General features: G+C 41.9%; 2 protein-coding genes across 4 annotated transcripts; both read right to left on the bottom strand.

Moving 5' to 3' along the window:
- Positions 1-228: 228 nt before the first annotated feature.
- On the bottom strand, positions 229-6,940 carry NTAN1 (N-terminal asparagine amidase). 3 transcript variants are annotated; one of them, XM_053957930.1, is made up of 10 exons: positions 6,766-6,940; positions 5,643-5,745; positions 5,490-5,555; positions 4,816-4,924; positions 3,804-3,877; positions 2,533-2,586; positions 1,730-1,783; positions 1,118-1,215; positions 738-851; positions 229-544 (listed from the first exon to the last, which is right to left on the bottom strand). In XM_053957930.1, the coding sequence occupies exons 1-10, from the start codon at positions 6,844-6,846 to the stop codon at positions 365-367; spliced, it is 933 nt and encodes a 310-aa protein (XP_053813905.1). In that variant the 5' UTR covers positions 6,847-6,940; the 3' UTR covers positions 229-364. The 3 variants fall into 3 exon arrangements, with proteins under 3 accessions (XP_053813905.1, XP_053813904.1, XP_053813903.1); XM_053957928.1 differs by having other exon boundaries at positions 457-544; positions 738-888; positions 6,766-6,931; XM_053957929.1 differs by lacking the exons at positions 3,804-3,877; positions 4,816-4,924 and having other exon boundaries at positions 6,766-6,931.
- A 1,393-nt stretch (positions 6,941-8,333) lies between these two features.
- On the bottom strand, positions 8,334-20,760 carry RRN3 (RRN3 homolog, RNA polymerase I transcription factor). The gene is made up of 18 exons (XM_053957855.1): positions 20,672-20,760; positions 20,439-20,542; positions 19,895-19,951; positions 18,961-19,050; positions 18,744-18,873; positions 18,247-18,306; positions 17,736-17,799; positions 17,190-17,259; positions 15,468-15,566; positions 14,787-14,882; positions 14,205-14,340; positions 13,308-13,438; positions 12,558-12,688; positions 11,593-11,777; positions 11,214-11,322; positions 10,643-10,795; positions 10,341-10,428; positions 8,334-9,947 (listed from the first exon to the last, which is right to left on the bottom strand). Exons 2-18 carry the CDS (start codon positions 20,529-20,531, stop codon positions 9,789-9,791), a joined length of 1,851 nt encoding a protein of 616 aa, XP_053813830.1. The 5' UTR covers positions 20,532-20,542; positions 20,672-20,760; the 3' UTR covers positions 8,334-9,788.
- Positions 20,761-20,979: the final 219 nt, after the last annotated feature.

Below are 20,979 nucleotides of genomic sequence, written 5' to 3'. Positions count from 1 at the left end.
AATTAAGTTATTGTTGAAGGACACTTCGCTACATTCCAGCAAACCCTTTCTTCCCTTGTGTGTGCAAAATCATTTAATGAAGTGCAGTGACTCACCTTGTCAGTCTCCAGCATTGCCACCTCTACCTGCTCATCAAATGACTGCACTGGAGCAACAGAACCTAAACAAAGCCTAATTCTTACTTCAAAGAAACCCTGATTTCTTCATAAGTAATGCAGAAAAAGCAAGTTTCTTCTATCAAAATATTTTATTTTGAAAAGCACAGGAACAATGGTATTTGTGACCAGCAATATGCTATTTGCAACAAATTGCTCTTCTTGCAAGATTGTATTTCCTTAGACCAATTGTGGGGGTGCATTCCAGGTTAGATTTTGTCAGAGCAAACCTGTTCCCACAACCCTTCTTCATTTTTTTTGTAGATTCGAGGCTTCCTGTCAGGAAACAGGGACCGAGATGGAAATGGATGTTCTTTTAGAAATGTTAATGTAGCTCTAATGTGGGAAACAAAGTGGGGGGGCTCAGCCAGGGGTGACGTGGAAAGGTTCTGAAAAAGAAGATGGGAGCAAGAGCTGCTTGACATTCAGGATACAATGTTCTCATTATCCTGCCCCTCTATAAGGTTACTCCCCACCCTCCCAGGGACAGCAGTGCACTGGGAAAAGTTTTGACATACTATAACATCCCTCCCTCTACTCAGCTAGAAGGCAAAAAAACCCAAACCAGTTAGTTTCAGGTACCTGTAAAATCTGTGCATCATCTTGTTCCAACCAGAAATCCACATGTGGGAAAGGCCCCCAGAAATAAGGCCCAATCCGGAGCTGTTCTGTCTTCGCATCGTAGATGTTGGTCAGCTGTAACAACACAGGGAGGCTGCAGGGGCAGCCAGGGCTCCCCCAGACAAGGAGAGTTCCCTCAGTCCAGCCTGGCCCAGACCACTGAGCCAGCCCAGCCCTGCTTCCCTCCAACTGCACTGACATCCCCAGCTACTCTGACAAACACAGCGTGAAATGATGACAACAAACCCAGAGACTACCAAAGGATATTTTCCTCACACCCTGGATGTTTCATTGCCCCTAACTGGTCTCCCCTTCCCATTTCCCCTGTTCCTTTTACTCACTGGTGCTCCTGTTAAAATGTGAGCTGAACGCAGATCCTCATCCGGCCCTTTTACTGGGAAGGTTGCAGGGAAAATCTCTGCTGTTTTAACATTCACAGCTGGTAGGAAAGAGAGATTAAATACAGTAAGAGTTAATTGTTTTGAGACACTTCTTTACAATGACCATGTCCCCAACAAATCTGTGTTGCAGAACTGCAGAACCATTTTTATTTCTCAGACTCCAAGCCTGTGACAGTACATTTCTACTTCATTTCCTTTGGCAGCATTTCAATATTCCAGAGATAAGTGAACTAATTAGAAAAAACACTGAGTAATCAAAGAGAAGAAGATTAAATTCTAAGTATAAATTTAGTGCAGTAGCTCGATGTTGATAAACTCTTAAGCGCAGTTAAAGGAAAAAAATCTGTTTGCATTTGTACACTGCCTCTTCATGTGTGCATCTCTCCAGCTGTGGCACCACAAGAAAAACATTTTTGCCTATGCCTCTGACAGCAGTGTGCAACTTTTAGGGTGGACTTTTCTCACTCATTAAAAGCAGTCCATTTACTACTGGAATCTGTTACAGCAATCCAGATACCAAAAGAAAGTTCAATTCTAATTTAACTAACTCACCTATTCCGTAAATTATTGGAAAGTGAATATCCTGTTCTTCTCTGTCATTTAGTTCTGTAATGAAGAAAAAGAAGTCAAGCTTTTAGGGCTTTGGATTTTAGTCTGAGCAGCATTTATTTAATTGTATGTTATTGGAGAGCAAGAGATCTGATGTTGCATAAGACAGAAAAAACCAAGGAAGCCTAAATGAAATATGGAAAAGAAGGCAGAGGTCAGTAACAACATGCATGGGACTTGGAGCTAACAAGAGCAGCTCCAGCCAACTGCCCCTCCTTCTGCAAGGACAATTTACAGGGAAAAAACCAGCATGCAGAACCATCATGATGCCAAGGTTGAAAGATGTGAGTCACCAACACCTCTGACATGGAAAGAGGATGGAAATGTGACCTCAAGATGATACAAAGAAAAGGAAATTACTCCTCCACGTGATGTCACACACTATGAACTAACTGAAGTCTATGAATTCGCTGCTCCCTGCAGGGAGGCAGGTCCAGCAGAACAAAGTGAGTGAGTGCCCTTCTCAATTGTAAGACATCAAGGTTCAGAGACTGTTTCTTGGGATAACCTGGCCATGACCATGAGCTGGTTGCAGTGCAGCAGTACTTGGTAAGGAGCAAATGCCCCCTGCATTGGCTCTCTGACATCACCACACACAGACCAGCAGTAAAACTGAAAATTACACATCAGCATGGAGGACTTGTGCTGTTTTTTCTTACAGGACAGAGAAAAAAACATGTCTGAGAAATTCCCTGCCCTTTTATTTCAGGAAAGGTGCTTCCAAACCCAAGGGAACATTTTCTTACCTGTTACACAGAAAGTTACTAAATGAACATCCTCTGGCTGGAGGTCGAATGCTCCTGTGATGACAAGGACAGCAAAAATGTCAGTGAGTGGTGGCAGGGCACTGCTGTCTGGGGGCGAGGGGCACACACCTAAACCCCTGCCCCAGGTAGGGCAACACTGCAAACAGGGTTCTGCACATTTGCTTCAAACTAACAGGAATTTACAGAGACGGGCCATTTGAACAGCAAAAATCTGCTAAGAAAGTGCTCTGCCACTTACTCCTACTGACACTGGTTTAGCTCTGGCATCACACCAGCTCTGCTCTAGTCTGCTATACATTTAGCAGGTTGTATTTAAATGTTTTTTCCTAAAATGTTACATAGATAGTGAACAAACCCAGTCTTTCATTAACTGTAAATTAGTTCTGCATTTCACCATCCCAAACACCAGGAAAAAAAAACTCTTTTAAGTTCTGATAGCAATATAGCATTACTGATTAAAATTGTATCTTGATGCATGAAAATCAGAAGGTTAAAATAAGTTAATCAAAATACTTTGTTCTGCACAGAACTCTCACATTACACAAAACATACATCAGGTGTCATAGCCACAAGGCTGCATCCCAGGGTCTTTGGTCTTCCTTTTTTGTTTACACCCTCAAACACCTCCCTCCAATCCTGACACCTGCCACATCCCTGCCCCCTCCCCATTCCAGTGGGGCAGAGGCCTCACCAGAAGTGAGAAAGTGCTTAGCACAGCCCAGAGCACTCCCAGGTAAGCAGGTACTTTACACTTCCAATTGTTATTAAAGCACTGCCATCACTCCTCTGGACTATGGATTTTATAAACAGACCTGACATTTTTCATTAGGCAATTTCAAACAATAATTAAATTTTACCTCATCACATTAAGGTATGACCTGAATGGTAACTGATGAATGATCCACATGTACAGATTGGGAGAGTGACAACACTTGCCCATGATCCCAGGAGGATGAGCAGGAATCAAGCCAGGAATCAAAGCCCAGCTGAACTGCACCCAACTCTCCACAGCCAGGGAGAAGTGACAGGATCAGACCCTGTGCCTCAGGCACTGGCCACGGGCAAGCCCCAGCAGTCCAGCCCTTCTCTACACCAAGGTCTCGGGCACAGAAAAAGACCCTTCATGTGAATCCACATTTCTTTCCAGTAAATGACTGGGGACTCAGACTACAAACAAACTCCACCCAAATCCAGCCAGAACTTTTTTTTTTTTTTTTTTGGACAGGAGAGTGGAAAAAACGTGAACTTACTAAGAAGCTGATTAGTAAGTTTTTGTGATAACTGCCTATCATCATTGAAACCTCCAACTAGGTGCACTTCCAGCCTAACAGAGATGGAATAACAGGAAACAGCAATTAAAAAGACATCTCAAAATGAATAGCTTTACAAAATAATCCCCAGCCCAAATTGCAAAGCAATCATTAGAGAAGCCTCACTTATTACAATCACATGCACCAAGCTGGTTTGCATTGCACAGCAAGTTAAGATAATTCCATTCTGAAAACTTCAGGGATCACCCAGGAAATGGCACAGGAACAAGCTTGAAGAGGCATTAAATACATGCAATTCTATCCCAGGGGTATCCCTGGCACCTCTGATTTGGACTGAACTTTGTAACCATCTTTCAGTTAATTAAACTTGAAGATTTTTGTTCCCATGACCTCCTCACAACTAATCTGGACCATGCAGCAGGGTTCTTCTCTAAGTAGTGTCTATGTAAAGTCCTTACAAATGACGAATCTAAGTTCATGAAATAGCTTTTGCTCTTACCAAACTACAGGGGCGAAACCCTCCACATCCAGAAAGAAGCTTGTCTGCTAAATTCTGTTTTGGAGCTTTTTACCCATTGTCCTATCCTCCACACCATTATTTTTTTAATGTGGACTTACAAAATTTCCTGATGGATTGTCAGATGCTGAAAAGAATTTACACTCTGAAGGGAAAAATATAAACAAAAAACAAATTCTATGGAAAATTTTGCAAATCTGGAACAAAGTTAAATGGGAAACAGTGAACACAAACCTCATGGTGGCATTTTACAGAGACACTCTTCAGAACAGAACCGTGCTTTAAACGGCTGCTAAAAATACCCCCAAAATCATTATCAAGGAAGTGATTTTCACTTTGCATGCGGCTGCTGATCAAGAGGTGTTTCCTGCACAATTCCCTTGTCTGAACCCCACACAATCCCCTCACAACTCCCTGCCACACAAGCTGCAGTAGCCTTTGAGAGCAGCAGAACAAGAAGGGAGCAGAGCTGACCTGCCACAGCCTGTGGAGTTAGAGAAGGACTTCACTGAGCTCATGATGAGCGACACCTCGGCCTCGGTGTCCGAGCCGTCGCAGTGGGTCAGGCACGTGGCTCCGCTGCCTGGGGAAGGCACAGAACAGGGACTCGGTGACAGTGGCACCAACCGTGGCAGTCCCCACTGCTGCAGGGAGAGCTGCCCCACCACTGCCTCGCTCCCCTCAGCACAGCGGCCTCCAGCAGGGAACGTGACCTGGGCGAGGCAACAGCCTCTGCAGGGGCCGTGATAAAATCAGCACAGCTCCTCGAGGGGTACAAGTGCCCTCTTAACAGGCAACAGCTCTAATGTCAGAAATCCAGGCACACAGTGAGGATCTTTCCACCAATTCTACCCCTGAAACGTCCAAACCCTGCTCTGCCAGACTGCTGGACACAGCCCAGGGCTGCAATGCCACTGGCCACAGGAGCAGAGCAAGTTAAAATCGGCTCACCGATCAAGGAGAGCACGGAACCTCTCACACTAAACACACCAACTCTGAGCGAGTCTTTAGCTACCACATTATGTGACTTTTGGGGATTCAGGTTTGTATTAATGTAACTGCAGTTTATTTTATTAATGCCACATAAACCAGTACTAATTCCTTATTTCAGGGGTACAGGCTTTGCTCTGAAGGTCCTCTAGAGATACCTGTGTGTCGGAGCACAACTATGTGGCAGGTAGTGGCATCCTCTGATCCAAGAATGGAAACAGAACCTATTTTAAAGGAGGAAAACACTGTAAGAACTCAGCTCTCACAATCACTGTTTCAGTACAAGAAGAAATGTTTATGTTCCTACACACCATCTTTAGGGGTAGTCACTGCAAACTCTCTCTGCTGGACATAGAGAAGGCCTTTGGGTTCCACGATCTGAGCAGGCTGACTTCTCAGAAGTTTTGCCTTTTCCTAAAGATAAATTATAACAAATACTACAAATGATAACAGATACTACAGTGGCTGAATTCTCAGGTGTATCCATTACTTCACAGAAACATCACCTCTGAAAAGCAAAGGGACTCAGGTCAGAGAGAAACACGCGTGTTTTGTATTACAGAGTATTCTGAATTTTGAACGTTTTTTGCTTTCCTGACACTGACCGAGTTCATAGTTAAATGCCATCATTCCAGAGAGACACAAAACACTTTTCTCTGTTACATGGACCATAAAAGGGAGGCAAAATAATAAGCTTTTGGATTGGGAAAAGATTACATTAGATAATACCAAAACTGAGCTTGGAAGTTTAATCAGAACAGGAAACTTGAAATATAGAAGTTTCAGTCTTCTAGTGCCATATTTCAGAATATTTATTTTGCACTTATCAAAATACTGTTGTTTATTAGCTTGATTGGTGTGTGGAAAACCCGGATTCCTGGGCTATAACGACTGCAGTGCTTCCTCACAGACCTGCTGGGGACAAAGTGAATTTCCATTCTGGGCTCAAAAAAATATTTCACAGCTTTATCAAATTTGCTCTGGTTTTCTGCATAATCTCAGGGTCTGGAAAGAAACACCTTCTGATGGGAAACAGCTCCCCAAGCAGCTCTGCTCACATTCCTGGCTCGCACTCCGCCGTTAAGATTATAACATTTATACCCTGGAAGCAAGGTCAGCACCGTCCTCAGAGTGCCACCTTGCCTTTTTATCGCCAGTTTTTGCCATTTCGCGCAGAAAGTGCCCGCCCGGCCCCGCCAGTGCACCCCCACCCCCCGCGGCACGGCTGAGCCCCTCCGCCGACACCGATTTATTTATGTTCCATCACCCCGTGGCTCTCGCTGTCAGAGCGCGGGGCCGGGGCCGGCCCTGCCCCGGGCCGCTTCAACCGGAGGCCGCCCCGTTCCGCCACCCGCCCGCCCGGCCGCGACCGCTGCTTCTCGCCAGAGGAGCGCGGTAGGGCGGGCCTCGCCGGCCCCTTCCCGCTTCCCTCACCTCGAGGTGCGGGTGGGCGCGGATCATGTCCCCCGTGGGCCGGACCAGGTCGACCCGCGCTCCGTTAACCAGCAGCGGCATCTCGGCGAGCGCCGGGCCCGGGCCCGGAGGCGGCTCCGCGCTCCCTCCCCAGGCCGGGGCCGGGCCGGGCCGGGCGGCGCCGCACGGGGCGCTGGGAAAGGGCGGCAGCGGCACCGCCCGCAGCACCGCCCGCGGCCGGGGCCGGGCACGGGCACGGCGGGAACGGCCCGGGGCTGAGGGAAACAGCCCGGCCTCGGCGGCACCGCCTGACGATTTTAACACGGTAACCTTGTAGATATTCCTTGTAGATATTCCCCCGGCATCCTTAAGTTGTGGTATGAAATAATAACAGTTATAAAGCCACAAATTTACAAATCACTGAATTATTAAGGTTGGAAAACACCTCTGAGATCATCGAATCCAAGCTCTATCCGAACATCACTGTGTCAGCTGTACCATGGCACTGGGAACCGCGTCCAGCCCGTTATTAAATGCCTTCCAGGGACTGTGACTCCACTACCAATGGACAGCCCATTCCAATGTTTAATCACTCTCTCTGTGAAGAAATCATTCCCAATGTCCAACATAAACCGCCCCGGCACAGTTTAAGGTTACGTCCCCTTGTCCTACCACTGGGTGTGTGGGAGAAGAGGCCGATCCCTACACCACCGTCCTCTGCCCAGCAAACACAAGCTGGATTTTCAGACAATCCCAAAGACAACCATTTTTCCATATAGATGAGGGTTTTCTTTCCTCCAGTCATCTATGGAAGATACTACAAGAAATAACCATGGTAGCAGCAGAGTTAATTCACCCTGCAGGGAATGTGGACAGCCAGGCACCTGGACTGCTCACAGCCCAGAGACAGTAAATGCCCAGGACCCCAGCTCGGCCTTTCCATCCATCTTCACAGAAGTAAACTGTCCCTGGAAGTGTCCCAGGCCAGGCTGGATTTGGCTCTGAGCAAACTGGTCTGGTGGAAGGTGACCCTGCCAGTGACAGGTGATCTTTAAGGTCCCTTCCAACCCAGGCCATTCTATGACTTTATGATTCTATAGTAGAATAAATGCTTTCTTCAAAAGATACATTGCATTTCTCATGTGAGACAAAAATCGCACCTCAGGATGAGCATTCCTCTCACAGCTGTTGGTATTTACAAAGTCTTTTCAGCAAAACACCAGCACCTGCCAGCACACCTGCCTGCACTTACACCGAGCAAACCAGAGCTTTCACAGCAAAGGTTCCAGAAACCCTTAAACAAAACTGTGTAACTTCAGTACAGACAGTTCAATGTCTGCACATTACACTTTTTTTTTTTGCTTTTCATGTTTTCATGATACATGGAAGCTTCTGAATCACATACCTGGTATCACAACTGGGAAAGTTTTACACACACTCATTTTGGAAGTAGAGTCTGAAGGGCATCTTTCAAAGGATGCTTTCCCTGCTGTTGATCTGAGGGTTCTTCCATGCCAGGAGAAAATGCAATTATTTCAGATGGAAATCTATTGTTTATTACTCAGGACTGACAATAAAGAGGACTATAATTAAAACCAAAACTTCTCAGTTTATACAATGAAGAACAGATCCACTTACGCACTTGGCAGTGTCATCCCCAAAACTCATTTCTGCAATCTGTCAGAATGAACACCCCACCTTTGACAAGTCAGGCTACACAGATTGCACCTCAGTAACATACAGAGATGTGGTTTACTCAAGGATGTTAAGAATTGCACTGTTTGCATCAAATTTTATTGGCTCCAAATAAAAATGTTGTCTTGAAAGCCTCCAAGTTCAGATTCTAAAGAAGGGCAACTGGAGTTTAGTCTTAAATACCTAAAATTTTCAACTAAATGTTACACAAATAACATTTTTTCTCCATTGCTTATAGTCTTACTCAAATCTAAAAGCCAGCAACCATGAAAAGAAGACAAGAAACCTCTGTACAGCAACTACACTGACAGACACATGGACAACACGAGGACACCACTGACACCATCACATCCTTTCCACAAGGGATGATTTTTCTTTTCCTATTTTCAGCATTCACATATAAACTTCAAATCTGGCAAATAAATACCCGTCTTGGAGCGCTTCACAAGCACCCCAAAGAAAACTATCTACAAATAATTAATTCAGCTACTCCCTCATTTTCAACACTTCCAACAACCATCACTTTTACATGCCTGAACTTTCCTAGCTGGGAAAAGGTGTGTATCAGCTACAGATTTAAGGAGGGATAATGCTTTCTGTCTGAGGACACTTCCCATTAGCAAGTGGCTTCATTTTCAGACAAGAAAAGCTAAAGAGATGTGTGTGGAAGAGCCACTGCCAGACTGGATTCATGCCCTGCCTATTGAGAGATGTCCCGGTTCAGGGCAAATTTAGGAGGAAACTTCCAAAGGGGTCCCTCTAGAAAGCAGATTCAAGCAACATGGCTACTGACTGCTTTATTCCAATAGAGTAAGTGAAATCAAAATGCCATCAGTACAGGTTTTTTCCATTTTCTCAAGCCCCACACTGGGCACCAAAAAATGGCACCCTAGGACAAGAGATTACACCATTACTATGAAACCAGCTCAACAAGAAGAGTCATCAGGGTTGGAACACTGACAGTGGAATTCTGGCCCCCACACAAATCTGCAGGAAGAAACACCAGAATTTCACCCCTGATATAAAAAATCTTGTAGAGAAACATTAGTAAACGAAGTTTTGAAGAGCTGGAAAAAACTATTTTAAAAAATCCTTCTAAGTCATAAAAACCATTTCAATGTGAAATTTGTAAAATATCACCCTATTTATTCTCTTAAGCTTTTCTAGCAACATATAACTTTACCATCACATATCTGTAGAAATCCGATGACTAAGAAACAGTAATTTTTCTTAAATGTAGTTACCTAAACATTTGCCAGTTTGGAAAGTTGAGCTCAAGTCTCTTTCCAGAGCAAAACATTGCACACAATTTTCAACCTATTCCACAGTTTCCCTTCTGCTTGTTCATGTCACAGTGGGTACGGCACGTAACAGTCTGCAGGGGAGCCAATGCTGCTCACAGGGCTCCGTGTGTTGGACTCATAAGAATTTGGTGCAATCTCAACCACGCCATCATTTTGAGGAGTTTCTCCTTTCAAAAAGTCATCATCTTCATCTTCAGAAGTACCCTGCAAAAATTTAAAAGCATCAGTGAGAGCAGGAAGATACTGTCAAATCTTAATAGAGACCTGGATTTACACTGTGATTGTCACAACCACTTGGAATGGTAAGAGAATTAGATGTACTCTGATTATGAAATATGGGAACTAAATTACATCTACAGGGTGGATTTCCCAGTGACATCATCTCCATTTTCTGACCACATTCATAAGGCTTTCAGATGGCTCCTCTGCTACAGAAGAGGGAAAAGTGCTCTCAAGGCAAGAATGGATCAATTCCTAAAGATTCCAAATTTCAGTCACAGTTTCCCTTAAATGTATAGTGTAGTCTTATCTACTTTAAAAAATATTTACAATAAAAGCAGTTGATAGCAGAACTGTGTTTGGATCAGGGAAGATTACCTTTACAATGGGTTTCTTCAGATTCTCAAGATCTTCAGCACTGAGCTCTTCCCAGAACTGATACATAGGATCAATGGTCTTCTTTGATCTGAGAGAGGAAACAAAGCACAGAATGAGTTACTGTATTCACAGTTAGGGGTACTTTTTAATTTAAACCTCTGACAATCTGTTTAAAATGCAGAATATGAATGGTACAAAGGATCAGGGAGGAAAGTGAACGGCAGAAACACTGACAGTTTCCTACAGGTTATATTCATTATTTTCTAGAAGGCACAAAAGAGTTGTTCACTTTTCAATTCTACCTTTTGAGTATGTAGGGGTCAAAGGGGAAGAAGCTGTCGAGGGGGTTGGTGCAGGTCTGCACAAGGTCGCCCCCGGTGCCGCTCCGCACAACAGGGATGAACTGCCTGTTGTTCCTCTCAATAATTGTGTAGCAGAACACCAACTGGTATTTCCTTTAAAAAAGGGAATAAAGAAAAGATAAGCACTTCTAGCACACCCAAAGCAAGATTTTCAGATGGATGGTATGAAAACACAAAGTTATTTGTTAGCAAATATCACTTCTATCTTCCATTTTCCAGCTGATATTAGGAGTCTGCAAGATAGTCACAAGGTAAGGAGTCTGTTCTCTTCTTCTAAGCTCCTATAAACTTTATTCCAAATACAACCACACTGGCTCCAACACAGAGCAATCAATTTCTTAGGACTGCAGGATTCCATTGAAATTGACCTAGGAATAAACTTATCACACCTGGAATATGGGCAGTGTTATGTCTCAGGTATATTCAATACTGTGCCTAACAAAACCCTGCGCTGGTTTCAGATACACACAAAATCTGTACCAAGCTGAAACTGAGGTAAATGAGCAGGTACCTGGTAATGGCAGCAAACAAGTTGACAACAGAAGGGATACAAATCTTCAGGGGGTTTAGCTGGCACATGACAATGCGCTCAAAATTTAAACTCTGCAGATATGACAGACCTTCAAAATAAGAACAATTGGCAAATATAAGTTAGATATCATATAAACTGAACTTAGTTTTTAAGAATTTCCAGTGTGACATGCCTGCACTTAGCACACCACCACAGAAGCACATCCTCACAGTGGAGGTCTGGCCCCAGCACGCGTACAAGCCACCTCATTCTATTTAGAGCACAACAACATGCCATCAGATACTTGACTGAATTGACCACTATAAAACACAGCAACAGTTAAACTTCTAATGAATCCTTTCAAACCTAATACACTCACCTTTCCTTAAATTTCCATCCAAAAGTTGTTTATGACGGAAAATAAGTGTATAGAACACTGCCTGACATGTAGAATAGAATGGCCCATGGAGAGCTACATCACAGTAGGCATTAGCTCCTTTATCCTGATTATCAATGTATTTATGCAACCAGTTCACCAGAAGATCCAGACATGCTTTTACTGTACTGTAGTGTAGGGAGAAAAAAGAAGTGTAAAAATAACACCTGAAATGGTGTAGAAAAGATGTTAACAAATATTCAAGAATCTCAGTGGTTATAAAAACATCAGTAAGAAAATCTCTTTGTAAAAGAATTATTCTGTTATGAGCTTTCTCCTTTATCTCAGCATAAAATGAATCAATCAGCACTGAAAACCCTAATCAGTGAAAGGATAGGATGCCAGAAGAGATGAATCCATGAACACACAGTAAGCAACCAGAATCCTTGGCTACAGGTAGTACAGAGCAATGCCTCCCATGTCTGCCAGGTAACTCCAATACCAACCAACTCCAATGTTAAAGTCACCACACCCACCCTGAACAGCACAAAAATATAGAATGTGTACATAAAAAAGAAGACATTTTAACCATTCTCTATCAAAATACTAGAACAAATGATCTCCCTGTTCCAGAGCTGCAGAAAGTTCCTAACACTGGGTACTGAAAACATCAGCTACACTGGGAATCCATAACTGTCTGTAGTCAGCACAACCTACCCATGCTCAGCACTTCTTGGTTAGTGAAGCCCTAAACAGCAAGTCATGAACCTCAGCAATCATCAGTCTGCATCCTGTATGTGTTTTCCTGGAAACTTCAACACAATACTGAACCAGTATTGTTGAAAGGACAAACAAGACTCTTGATTCAGGCTTACTGACAAAGCAGTGGGAAGAGAAGACCAATTCTCTACTTAAGCTCCTCAATAGCATGAATTGTTTGGTTCTGCTCATGTATGAAAACAACTTACACAATGGGAATAAATTTAGCTCTTGCCAAGAAGCTGCCAATATAACTCCCAGCAGTCTGCCTGATTACTGAAGGATTGTTTGGATCCTGCAGTTTCTTCCAAAGATGGTCTAAAAATGCTTCAGCGAACCCCTGCAAAAAAGATATATAGAAATTGTGAGATGACACTGTTTAAGTAATAGATTCCTAATACTCAATTCCCATAATTTCCATAACCAAACCATTACAAAGATCTACCTATAACTGCAGTAAATCACCACTCCTACACATGATGGAAGAGCACTCATTTCTGTGTGTTTTTCTATATTCGGTTGTAAAAGGAACGACAACAGTTTGTTGAGAGACGTAGGAAAATTGAGGGGTGGGGGAAAACCACAGACACCATTTTCAAATCAAAGAGCTAACAGACAGCATCTCAGCAATAGTTTTGGGATGCTGAAGAAACTTGTATCCCATGTCTTGGGTGCAAGAGTCCAACTGATTCTTGTCAAAGAGATCAGTTTTAACAAACTTTGTTCCTTCACAATTGCTAAGATTCCATCTGTAAGTGGTTTATGAACAACATGGGAAGAGAAACCATAAAGAAAAAGAAAGGAGTAACAGAGAAGAAAAAGAAAGTGAAGATACTAATGCACTTGCTATCTTCAGAGTAGAATTACAGCAGAGAAAATTGTTTTGTAAAAAAAAAAAAACAAAACAAGGATGCAGAAATTACAGAGGACACTGTATTTTAAAACCAGCTTTTACTCACCAATTTAAAGCTACAGATGTAAAACATGAAATACTGTACATGACATGAAGCATGGGTTGGTAAAATGAGCTTGTCAAAAACAGAAACCAGATCCCGATACAAATCCTTTGTGTTGCTGATGTTGAGCTTGCCTAAACAACAAAGAAATAGAACAAAATGAGCTATTTCAGCTTTTTTTTTCCTCACTCTCAAGGAACAGAAGTGGTATTTATATTTTTCTACACCAGTAAGAAATATGTAAAAAAAAACCTGTCAACCTGACTTCTCATTTTATCTGACATCTAAAAATCCAGGTGTACAATTCTACTGCTTTTTAAGGTAATGTAAGAAGAATCTCTCTGTGTGAGTGTGCACATATATAAAGCTGCTAGACATGCAACCTTTGCAATAATGTGTTAGCTCAGAAGAGCAATTAAAGAAATAAATTACCTGACTTATGTGAAGAAGATACAGCATAATGGTTTCTAAAATAGTTCTAAATATATAAATCTAAGGAATTAAAACCCTTAATATATAGCAGTGAAAGATATTTATTTCTTTTTTTTTCCCACGTAACAAAGCCAATTTATTGATGTGTCTGGTTGTTTTGATGTACTTCCAGTCCTTGTGATGTTAAAAGGATCCATAATTCTAACCTTCATGCAGAGCAAATGATAAAAACTACAGTTTGGATACAGCATCATATTAATGGAATCAGAATGTCTCCAAGTGAAAAATAAACCTCTGAAGTCCTAACTGTACCTCTCCCAGCACCTGGACAGAGGCAGGAATGTGGACTACAGCCTGCTAATGACAGAGTTCTGCTCTATCTCACAGTACAGTGAGAAAGAACTCCTTTTATGTGTTTCTTACTTGTTAGCAGAGCAACAAATTTGGTTACAGAGCAAGGGTTCTCACCATCCACATGGCAAACATCTCTAATGTATGAAAACAGGATGGTCATCAGGATGTCCAGGCGCTCTGCAAGCGGATGGGCCATTCTCTCAATGCTGGGAGAGACAACTTTGTTTCCTTTCCCATCTTCATCTTCCTCCTGGTAGATAAAATGGCACATGCAGCTTTTAAATACACAAATCATAGAGACAGTAATTACAGGAGAAGTCAAACTAAATTTATCTTTCAGCAATATGCTAAAGTTTCATCTTTTTTTTTTTTTTAACAAGAAGTATCTTATTATACAGTATAAGCAAATTTTTGCACACTAAGCCAAGTATCATGAATTCTTTAACCAGCTTTATTGCACAGCTGCATTTACACAATGAAATTGATTTGCTGGATGTAGCACTTTTTTGCTGGGTGTTTACATGAGTAAGGCCAATACCTGAGAACACATTAATCATTTGTTAGCTGTTCAGGTTTCAAGAGCAGTGTGCAGTGCAGTAACAACAAACTAATTATGAATTTCTACACTTAGTTCATTGCCACTTCAGAAGTGATAGTTTCACTAAAAAAAAATTTTAATAGAACAAGATAACCAACCATGTCAAAAAGTCCCTCCTCTGTAGACTTTTCCTCACTAGCACAGTTATTAGCAGTTTCTTCAGCATCTTCAATATCTTGCTGTGGAGTGCTAACCTACAGTTGCAAACAAAAAATTAATTTCTATAAAACCATAACAGTAATATGAAATTGAGTTTTTTATAATTTCTATAAAAGACATGACAACATGAGTAAGTTCTTGACTAAATTTGGTCCTGAACTAAATAAATATTTTAAAAAGGAATGATGTGCCATACGTGAATGTACACTCCAAACTTTTTGAAACTTTACCTCCCCAGCATATGCTCTCCCCAGACTGTTACACAGTGAGGCAAAAAACCATGATCATTTACTCCTGCCCCTTTTTTTTAGGACTGTAATCCTTTTACTTAAAAGAGATAACACAACCAATCAACCACAAAAAGGAAGGGAAGCACATTCTCTGCACATTAGCACCGATCACCACAAGACAGTTATTTGGATTCTGGCAGAGACTCCAGGCAGGGTGTAACAGTACACACCATACAGTTACCCTGGGAATGAAGTGTAAATTTGGCTGGGTTTATATCCATGATCACCAGGGCATTTTTTGGTAGAGTCTAAAAATTAAGCATACTTCACTTACTACTCTGTGTACTTTAATGCCAACCTTCTATAAAAGATAACACAGAATAAACTTACATCCAACTTCAGCAGCTTTTCAATAATAAGCTCCAGAATCTGAAGCCTCAGAGTTGGAAGATACACAGTAACTCGCAGCAGGTTATGGACATAACATTCCTATAACACAAATTAACTGGTATCAATAACAGTGTTAACAGAAAGTCAAATTTCTGCAAAGGACTTCAAGAAAACAAGTTTCTTAATTTGTTACCTAAAGACCCAGAAATAGGTTTAAACAGATTGTGTTCAATGAAGAGTAAGTTAATGTATAAACTAAACATTAACTTTCAGTACTGTGTGTCACTATTAACTGCTTAATCTGTTCTTTTTATACACATTTTCCTCACTACCTCTAAATAGAGTGTAAAGATTCTATAAGAAAAGTTATTCATTTTCATAGGAGTTTATGTCTAGACTTTCTTTAGGAAAATGAAGCATATGCTTCGCTGTATCTAGAACCAGCTATATATGCTTGAAATGAGACCCAATGCATCTTTATTTCAGATTATTATAATATACCAGCAGCAATTCTAAATTGTACAGCTATGCCTCTTCAGTCATTCTGATTCTAAATCAAGCAGCTTAACAGACAAGTTTTGTGAGCATGCATGGGCCCACCCATGTGTGCATAAACATGTACAGAAGACAACGTTGTAACTTTCATAAAGCAAAACTATCAAGTCACTGCAGGTGACAATCACATACAATCAGGTGGAGTGCCACATTTAAGTACACCATAGTCTATTTGTGAATAAGCATTATTACACAACCTTTAATTACATGAGCACATATGATTTTTCCACAGGCCATCTTGCTTATTTTTGGTCAGTACATAAAATGGATAGAAAAAGTTTAATGAGAAAGTATTAATTGTAAATATTCAACAACAATGCATGGACCACACTTTATTACACTTCACTTGAGCTTTGCCCTGAAAACAGCTACGCATTTCTTCATATCTTGTCCCTCACCAAGCTGCTAAGTAAATAAATCTCCTAACACCATGTAAGAGCTATTATTCCCCCATTTTACAGATGGGGAGCTGGTGCTTATGCTTAAAGTTATTTGGATTAAGACAACAACAACAATTAAAACAAATTGCAAGATATATAAAGAACTTTGGGGATTTTTCAGCACTTGATGAGTTTGAAACACAGCTTTGACTGAACTTAGCTGGAGAAGCAGGGCTTTGCCAAGTTGGAACAAATAAATAGAATGATCAAACAACAGCCATAACCTGTCAAAGGTTTCCAGCTTGTTTTTCAGCACACAAACATTATGCCAAAGCTATAATAAAACAATAGGGCTTTACTCTACTAGCAATTTAGATTTCGCCTGAAATGTCCATTGTCTCTTTTTTGCTTATCAAATCCCTTGTTCTTCTGACAAAGACTTTCCAGGTTTGATAACAAACAAGACAGGTCTCCTTACTACACAATCTGAGACGCCTCATCAAGGAGGTCCATGGTGTACATTGCAATCCAGTGGAAAAAATATGTGGTGATGTCTTTAAAGATGAGCACAATGCTTGTGCACAAGGAACTCAGAATGCTTGGAGAGCCTTACACTAAACAGACACAATCCTATACATGGTTATTATAGATGTAATTATTATATATATAACAATATTCTTCAAAAATCTGCATGGATTGCCACCAAATCAGTTCTAATGCTGTACAGAACATTTATGCATTTAGATAAACAGGTGAACAAATCAACAAAAATAGTCACAGCTCTTACCAGAGTTCTTTCTGATTTATTAATGAAAGGAAAGAATTCCACAAGTATCGGCATGAGAAACTGTGGTGTCCTATAATTAATTAAAAACCAAAAATCAGACCTAAAAGTTATAAGTTTGCAAATGTTGAACTCCAGCACTCTAAAGATGTACTGGAATAAGCTTATTTCACAGGAACTTTATTTTAAGGTAAGTAATTGTATAAAATGTGGCTTGGCAAGGATCACTGGGCAGATAATAAGTGGCAAACTTTCACAATGCACTTGTTAGAAGCCACTTCAAATATCACTGTGGAATACAGAATACAGAAGCCACTATCAACACCACTTTTCCTACTTCCCATTCCTGTTAACAGGATTTTCAGCTGCTGATGCCTGACAGAAACTCCATGTTTGTATAAAGCATTCTACCAGTTAGTGACTACTAGGAAAAATCATGCAATGAAATGAAGTGTTATACTTCCAATTAAGAGAGGAAAAAACACATCAGTTCACAAGCTTTAAATCTGCAAGGAAAGGGCACACAAACCCAAGGGATTCTGTACTTACGAAGGAACATATCTTGCAACAGTTTGCAATGCTCTGTGGCATGTATTGAAGTTTTCAGAAATGTCTAGAGAAAGAAAAAAGAATTTTTATGCACTTGGTTACAGAAAACTAAATCAGGAACCAGCAAAAACAGTTCATATCAACCACACAATGCAAAGATTCCCAATAAAACTGCATTTGCCAAAATGTTCTTTTGCAGGGGTGTACATTGAGGTAAATAAAATAGAAACCAAACACCTCCTAACTTTTCTTTGGCTTTGAAACAATCTTTCCCTATGCATTCTATTCCTACAGATACTGTACCAACAGGAATAGTTTCAAAGTAATAAGGAGTGGGTCAGCACACCATTGAGTACAAAAAAGTCTTTGACTTAAGATTTTAAGGATGTTTGTTGATGGTTTACTTGAACTCAGCTCAATTAATTTTGTAAAAAAGAAGTAACATGCACTGAATACTTTTTTGGTAAAGGCACTACAGCAGCATATATATATCTATATCCTTTATACTCACTTTCATCATCATCATCAGAATCTGAAATATCCACATCATCTTCTCTGATGGTTATTCGAGCTAGCAAAATAAAGAGATTATTTTATCAAAATTGTATAAATCTTATAGGTAAAAATTCAGTAGCAAACACACTGAACAACAGTCTCCACCAGGACTAAAGCATCAAAATTAGCTGCAAGACTTTCTTAAAGACTCTTATTTACAAAACTAGGAGGTTCTTGAGAACTTCTGACATGATCCTCACTTCAGCTTTTGTTTTTTTAGTAGTAAAAATATTATACAGTTTATTCATTTCCAAGACATCTTCAGAAAAGGATCTGTATTAGCACCTAGAATATGTCGTCTAAAATCTAGGTACAAATTATCTGTATGACAATCAACATGAAAAAACTCAATAACCCAATAATTAATTGTGTTATGGATTGTATTTATACAGAACTTATCTATCTAGGGATTTTGATGAGCAAACAAAGACAATTAAGAGAGAAGTAACTTACGGGGGACAAACTGTGACACGATCATCCGGAGGCACGGCCTGAGATGGACAGTTTGTGCTGACACAAGATTGCCAAGGAAGCCCAGATATTCTTCCACTACCTCTCGGCTCCTTCTCAACCATGGCAGCTTCTAAAAGTATGCAAAGATCAAGATGTCAAAGAAGGATGTTTTGAGTACTAAACTCTTAGTCTTCCCATGTAGCAAACAGATACTTACCAGCAAAATGTTGACCAGTTGTTCAAGCTCTTTGGTCAAATATGCAACAGAAGCTCGAAATTCATGCAGCCAGTTAATGATCTGGGCATCCTTAAAATAAGCAGAAAAAAATAGGTAACTATTTCAATAAACAGTATTAGCAGAAAATACCAAAATCCTTAGAAGTCAAAGATTAAGACTGTAAATAGAAATTGTTTTCACACTAACATGACAGGAATTTCAGTTTGTGCCCTCACCAATGAAAGTTCTTGAATGCAGAATACATTCATGCCAACTCCTAAACCAACAGCCTGCCACAAAGGCTTCAGTCAGACTAAGCAAGGCATGAAACCTCCCTCACACAGAACATAAAAGAACTTAAAATAAATGGTATTCCATCATCATTTTCTTTTCTCTTTTGCTCTAGTTTAAGCAGAAGGGACACTCAAGTCTTGAAACAGCAAATGTGGCAGGTACTTGTGGCTATACAGAAGAGTTGTGAAACAATACTTCTGGGTATAACTACTAAAAGCATATGTGTGTTACTGCCTAATTAAACCAGATTTAGTGAGAACAGAAGGTAAAATTTGATATAGCTTTAAGGCTATGAAAATCAGAAACCACGTCTGATCTACAGAAGTGTCTCTATAATCAACCAACAGTGACCTAAAAAGATGGTATCTGGAACAAAGACAGACTCAAAGGGTAGAGCAGGGTCAGTAAGCATGAGACATCATTTGTGAAGATCCTGCTTATATGTATGTGTACAAAGAGACATTTTTTTTTTCCATTTAGAGTTTTAATTCTGATGGTTTCCGCAAAGAAAAAAAGCTGTTAAATACAATTTAAATCCTTAAAGCAAAGAATTTGTGTAGTCACCAGAATGACTTGTCTGGTGATTACACTCGGACAGATGAACTTTAAATCATCAGACCCCTGACTATCAAAGTCTTACCTTTATGTCTGGATCTGATAGCTGATGTTTTAACAATTCAAAATCTGTAGTATCACCCTAGCAGGGGAAACAAAAATAAATAAATTACTTTCTTTTTTTTTCCTTCAGTAAAAACTACCAATTTTATCAATGTATCTGAACAACCAACTGTTGAACAGGTACATCAAGAACACAAGACAGCCAGCTCAGGAAAGCTGAACCATAACAGGAAAGCAGCAGTAACAGGGTGTCGTCCCAGAAGACAACCGAGGCTGCTGGCCCATTTTCAGCTGCTCTCCCTGCAGACACAGCTGGATCGCTGTGCACACTTTAGCATAAGCCAGGCTTTACATTCACCCAGCCACTCAGGTTGACTCACGGGGGAAATCTTTTCGCTCACACAGCAATACCGCCTGGCACAAGCCTACAACGCTCAGCAGCCTTCAATTTTTTTCCCTAAGGCTTCAGGCACGGTCTTGCATAAGGCGAAACGAGTCTTCTCACGGAATGACCCCAGAAACCAGCAGCCCGGACGCAGCGCAGGCCCCGGAGAAGCCGCACTCACCTTTTCGTACTTAAGCAGGATCTCGGTCAGGGTCCCCCCGAACCGCACCGTCTTCCTGGGCGGGGAGCTGATGAACTCGTCCGCTCCCAGCATGGTCACGGCGCCTGCGGGGAGGGGAAGCCGCGTGAGAACCGCTCGGAGGCCTGGGGCACCTCCGGGGCCCCTCCTCAGCAGGGAGAGCCGCAGGAGCCGCTGCTCCCCTCCCGAGGGTCCCCCCCGCTGCCCGTCCTTGCCTTGCGGTGGCGGCCGCGCCCCCGCTACCGGGGCCAGCGGCGCCTCGCCCTGCGCCCGGTGCGTCCCGGCTGCCCGCGCCGCCACATGCCGCTCCGGCGGAAACTGCGCGGCCGGGCGGAAACTGCGCCGGGCGGCCCGCCCCCCGCACCGCCGGGCCGCACCGCCGGGCGGCGGCACCGAGCGGGCTGGGAGCGGCAGCAGTGAGCGGGCACGGAGCGGCACCGCCGGGCGGCTCCACCGAGCGGGCACGGAGCGGCACCGCCGGGCGGCGGCACCGAGCGGGCTCGGAGCGCTGGGAAGGAGCAGC

Source organism: Vidua chalybeata, chromosome 16 (assembly GCF_026979565.1).
Source record: "Vidua chalybeata isolate OUT-0048 chromosome 16, bVidCha1 merged haplotype, whole genome shotgun sequence".
Taxonomy (NCBI): Eukaryota; Metazoa; Chordata; class Aves; order Passeriformes; family Viduidae; genus Vidua; species Vidua chalybeata.
The sequence above is the reverse complement of the archived record's forward strand: the minus strand, read 5'-3'. Positions and strand labels throughout refer to the sequence as shown.

Bases quoted from the DNA above. Each gene is read 5' to 3' on its own strand.
- RRN3 (XM_053957855.1), bottom strand. From the start codon at position 20,531: ATGCTGGGAGCGGACGAGTTCATCAGCTCCCCGCCCAGGAAGACGGTG. The intron at 18,874-18,960 runs GTAAGTATCTGT...GCATACTTTTAG, and splicing joins AACTGGTCAACATTTTGCTG to AAGCTGCCATGGTTGAGAAG. The intron at 15,567-17,189 runs GTAAGAGCTGTG...TTTGTGTTATAG, and splicing joins ATAAATCAGAAAGAACTCTG to GAATGTTATGTCCATAACCT.
- NTAN1 (XM_053957930.1), bottom strand. From the start codon at position 6,846: ATGCCGCTGCTGGTTAACGGAGCGCGGGTCGACCTGGTCCGGCCCACG. The intron at 5,556-5,642 runs GTGTGTAGGAAC...CCTTTAAAATAG, and splicing joins AGTGACTACCCCTAAAGATG to GTTCTGTTTCCATTCTTGGA. The intron at 4,925-5,489 runs GTATCTCTAGAG...TGCCTTCCCCAG, and splicing joins AGTTGTGCTCCGACACACAG to GCAGCGGAGCCACGTGCCTG.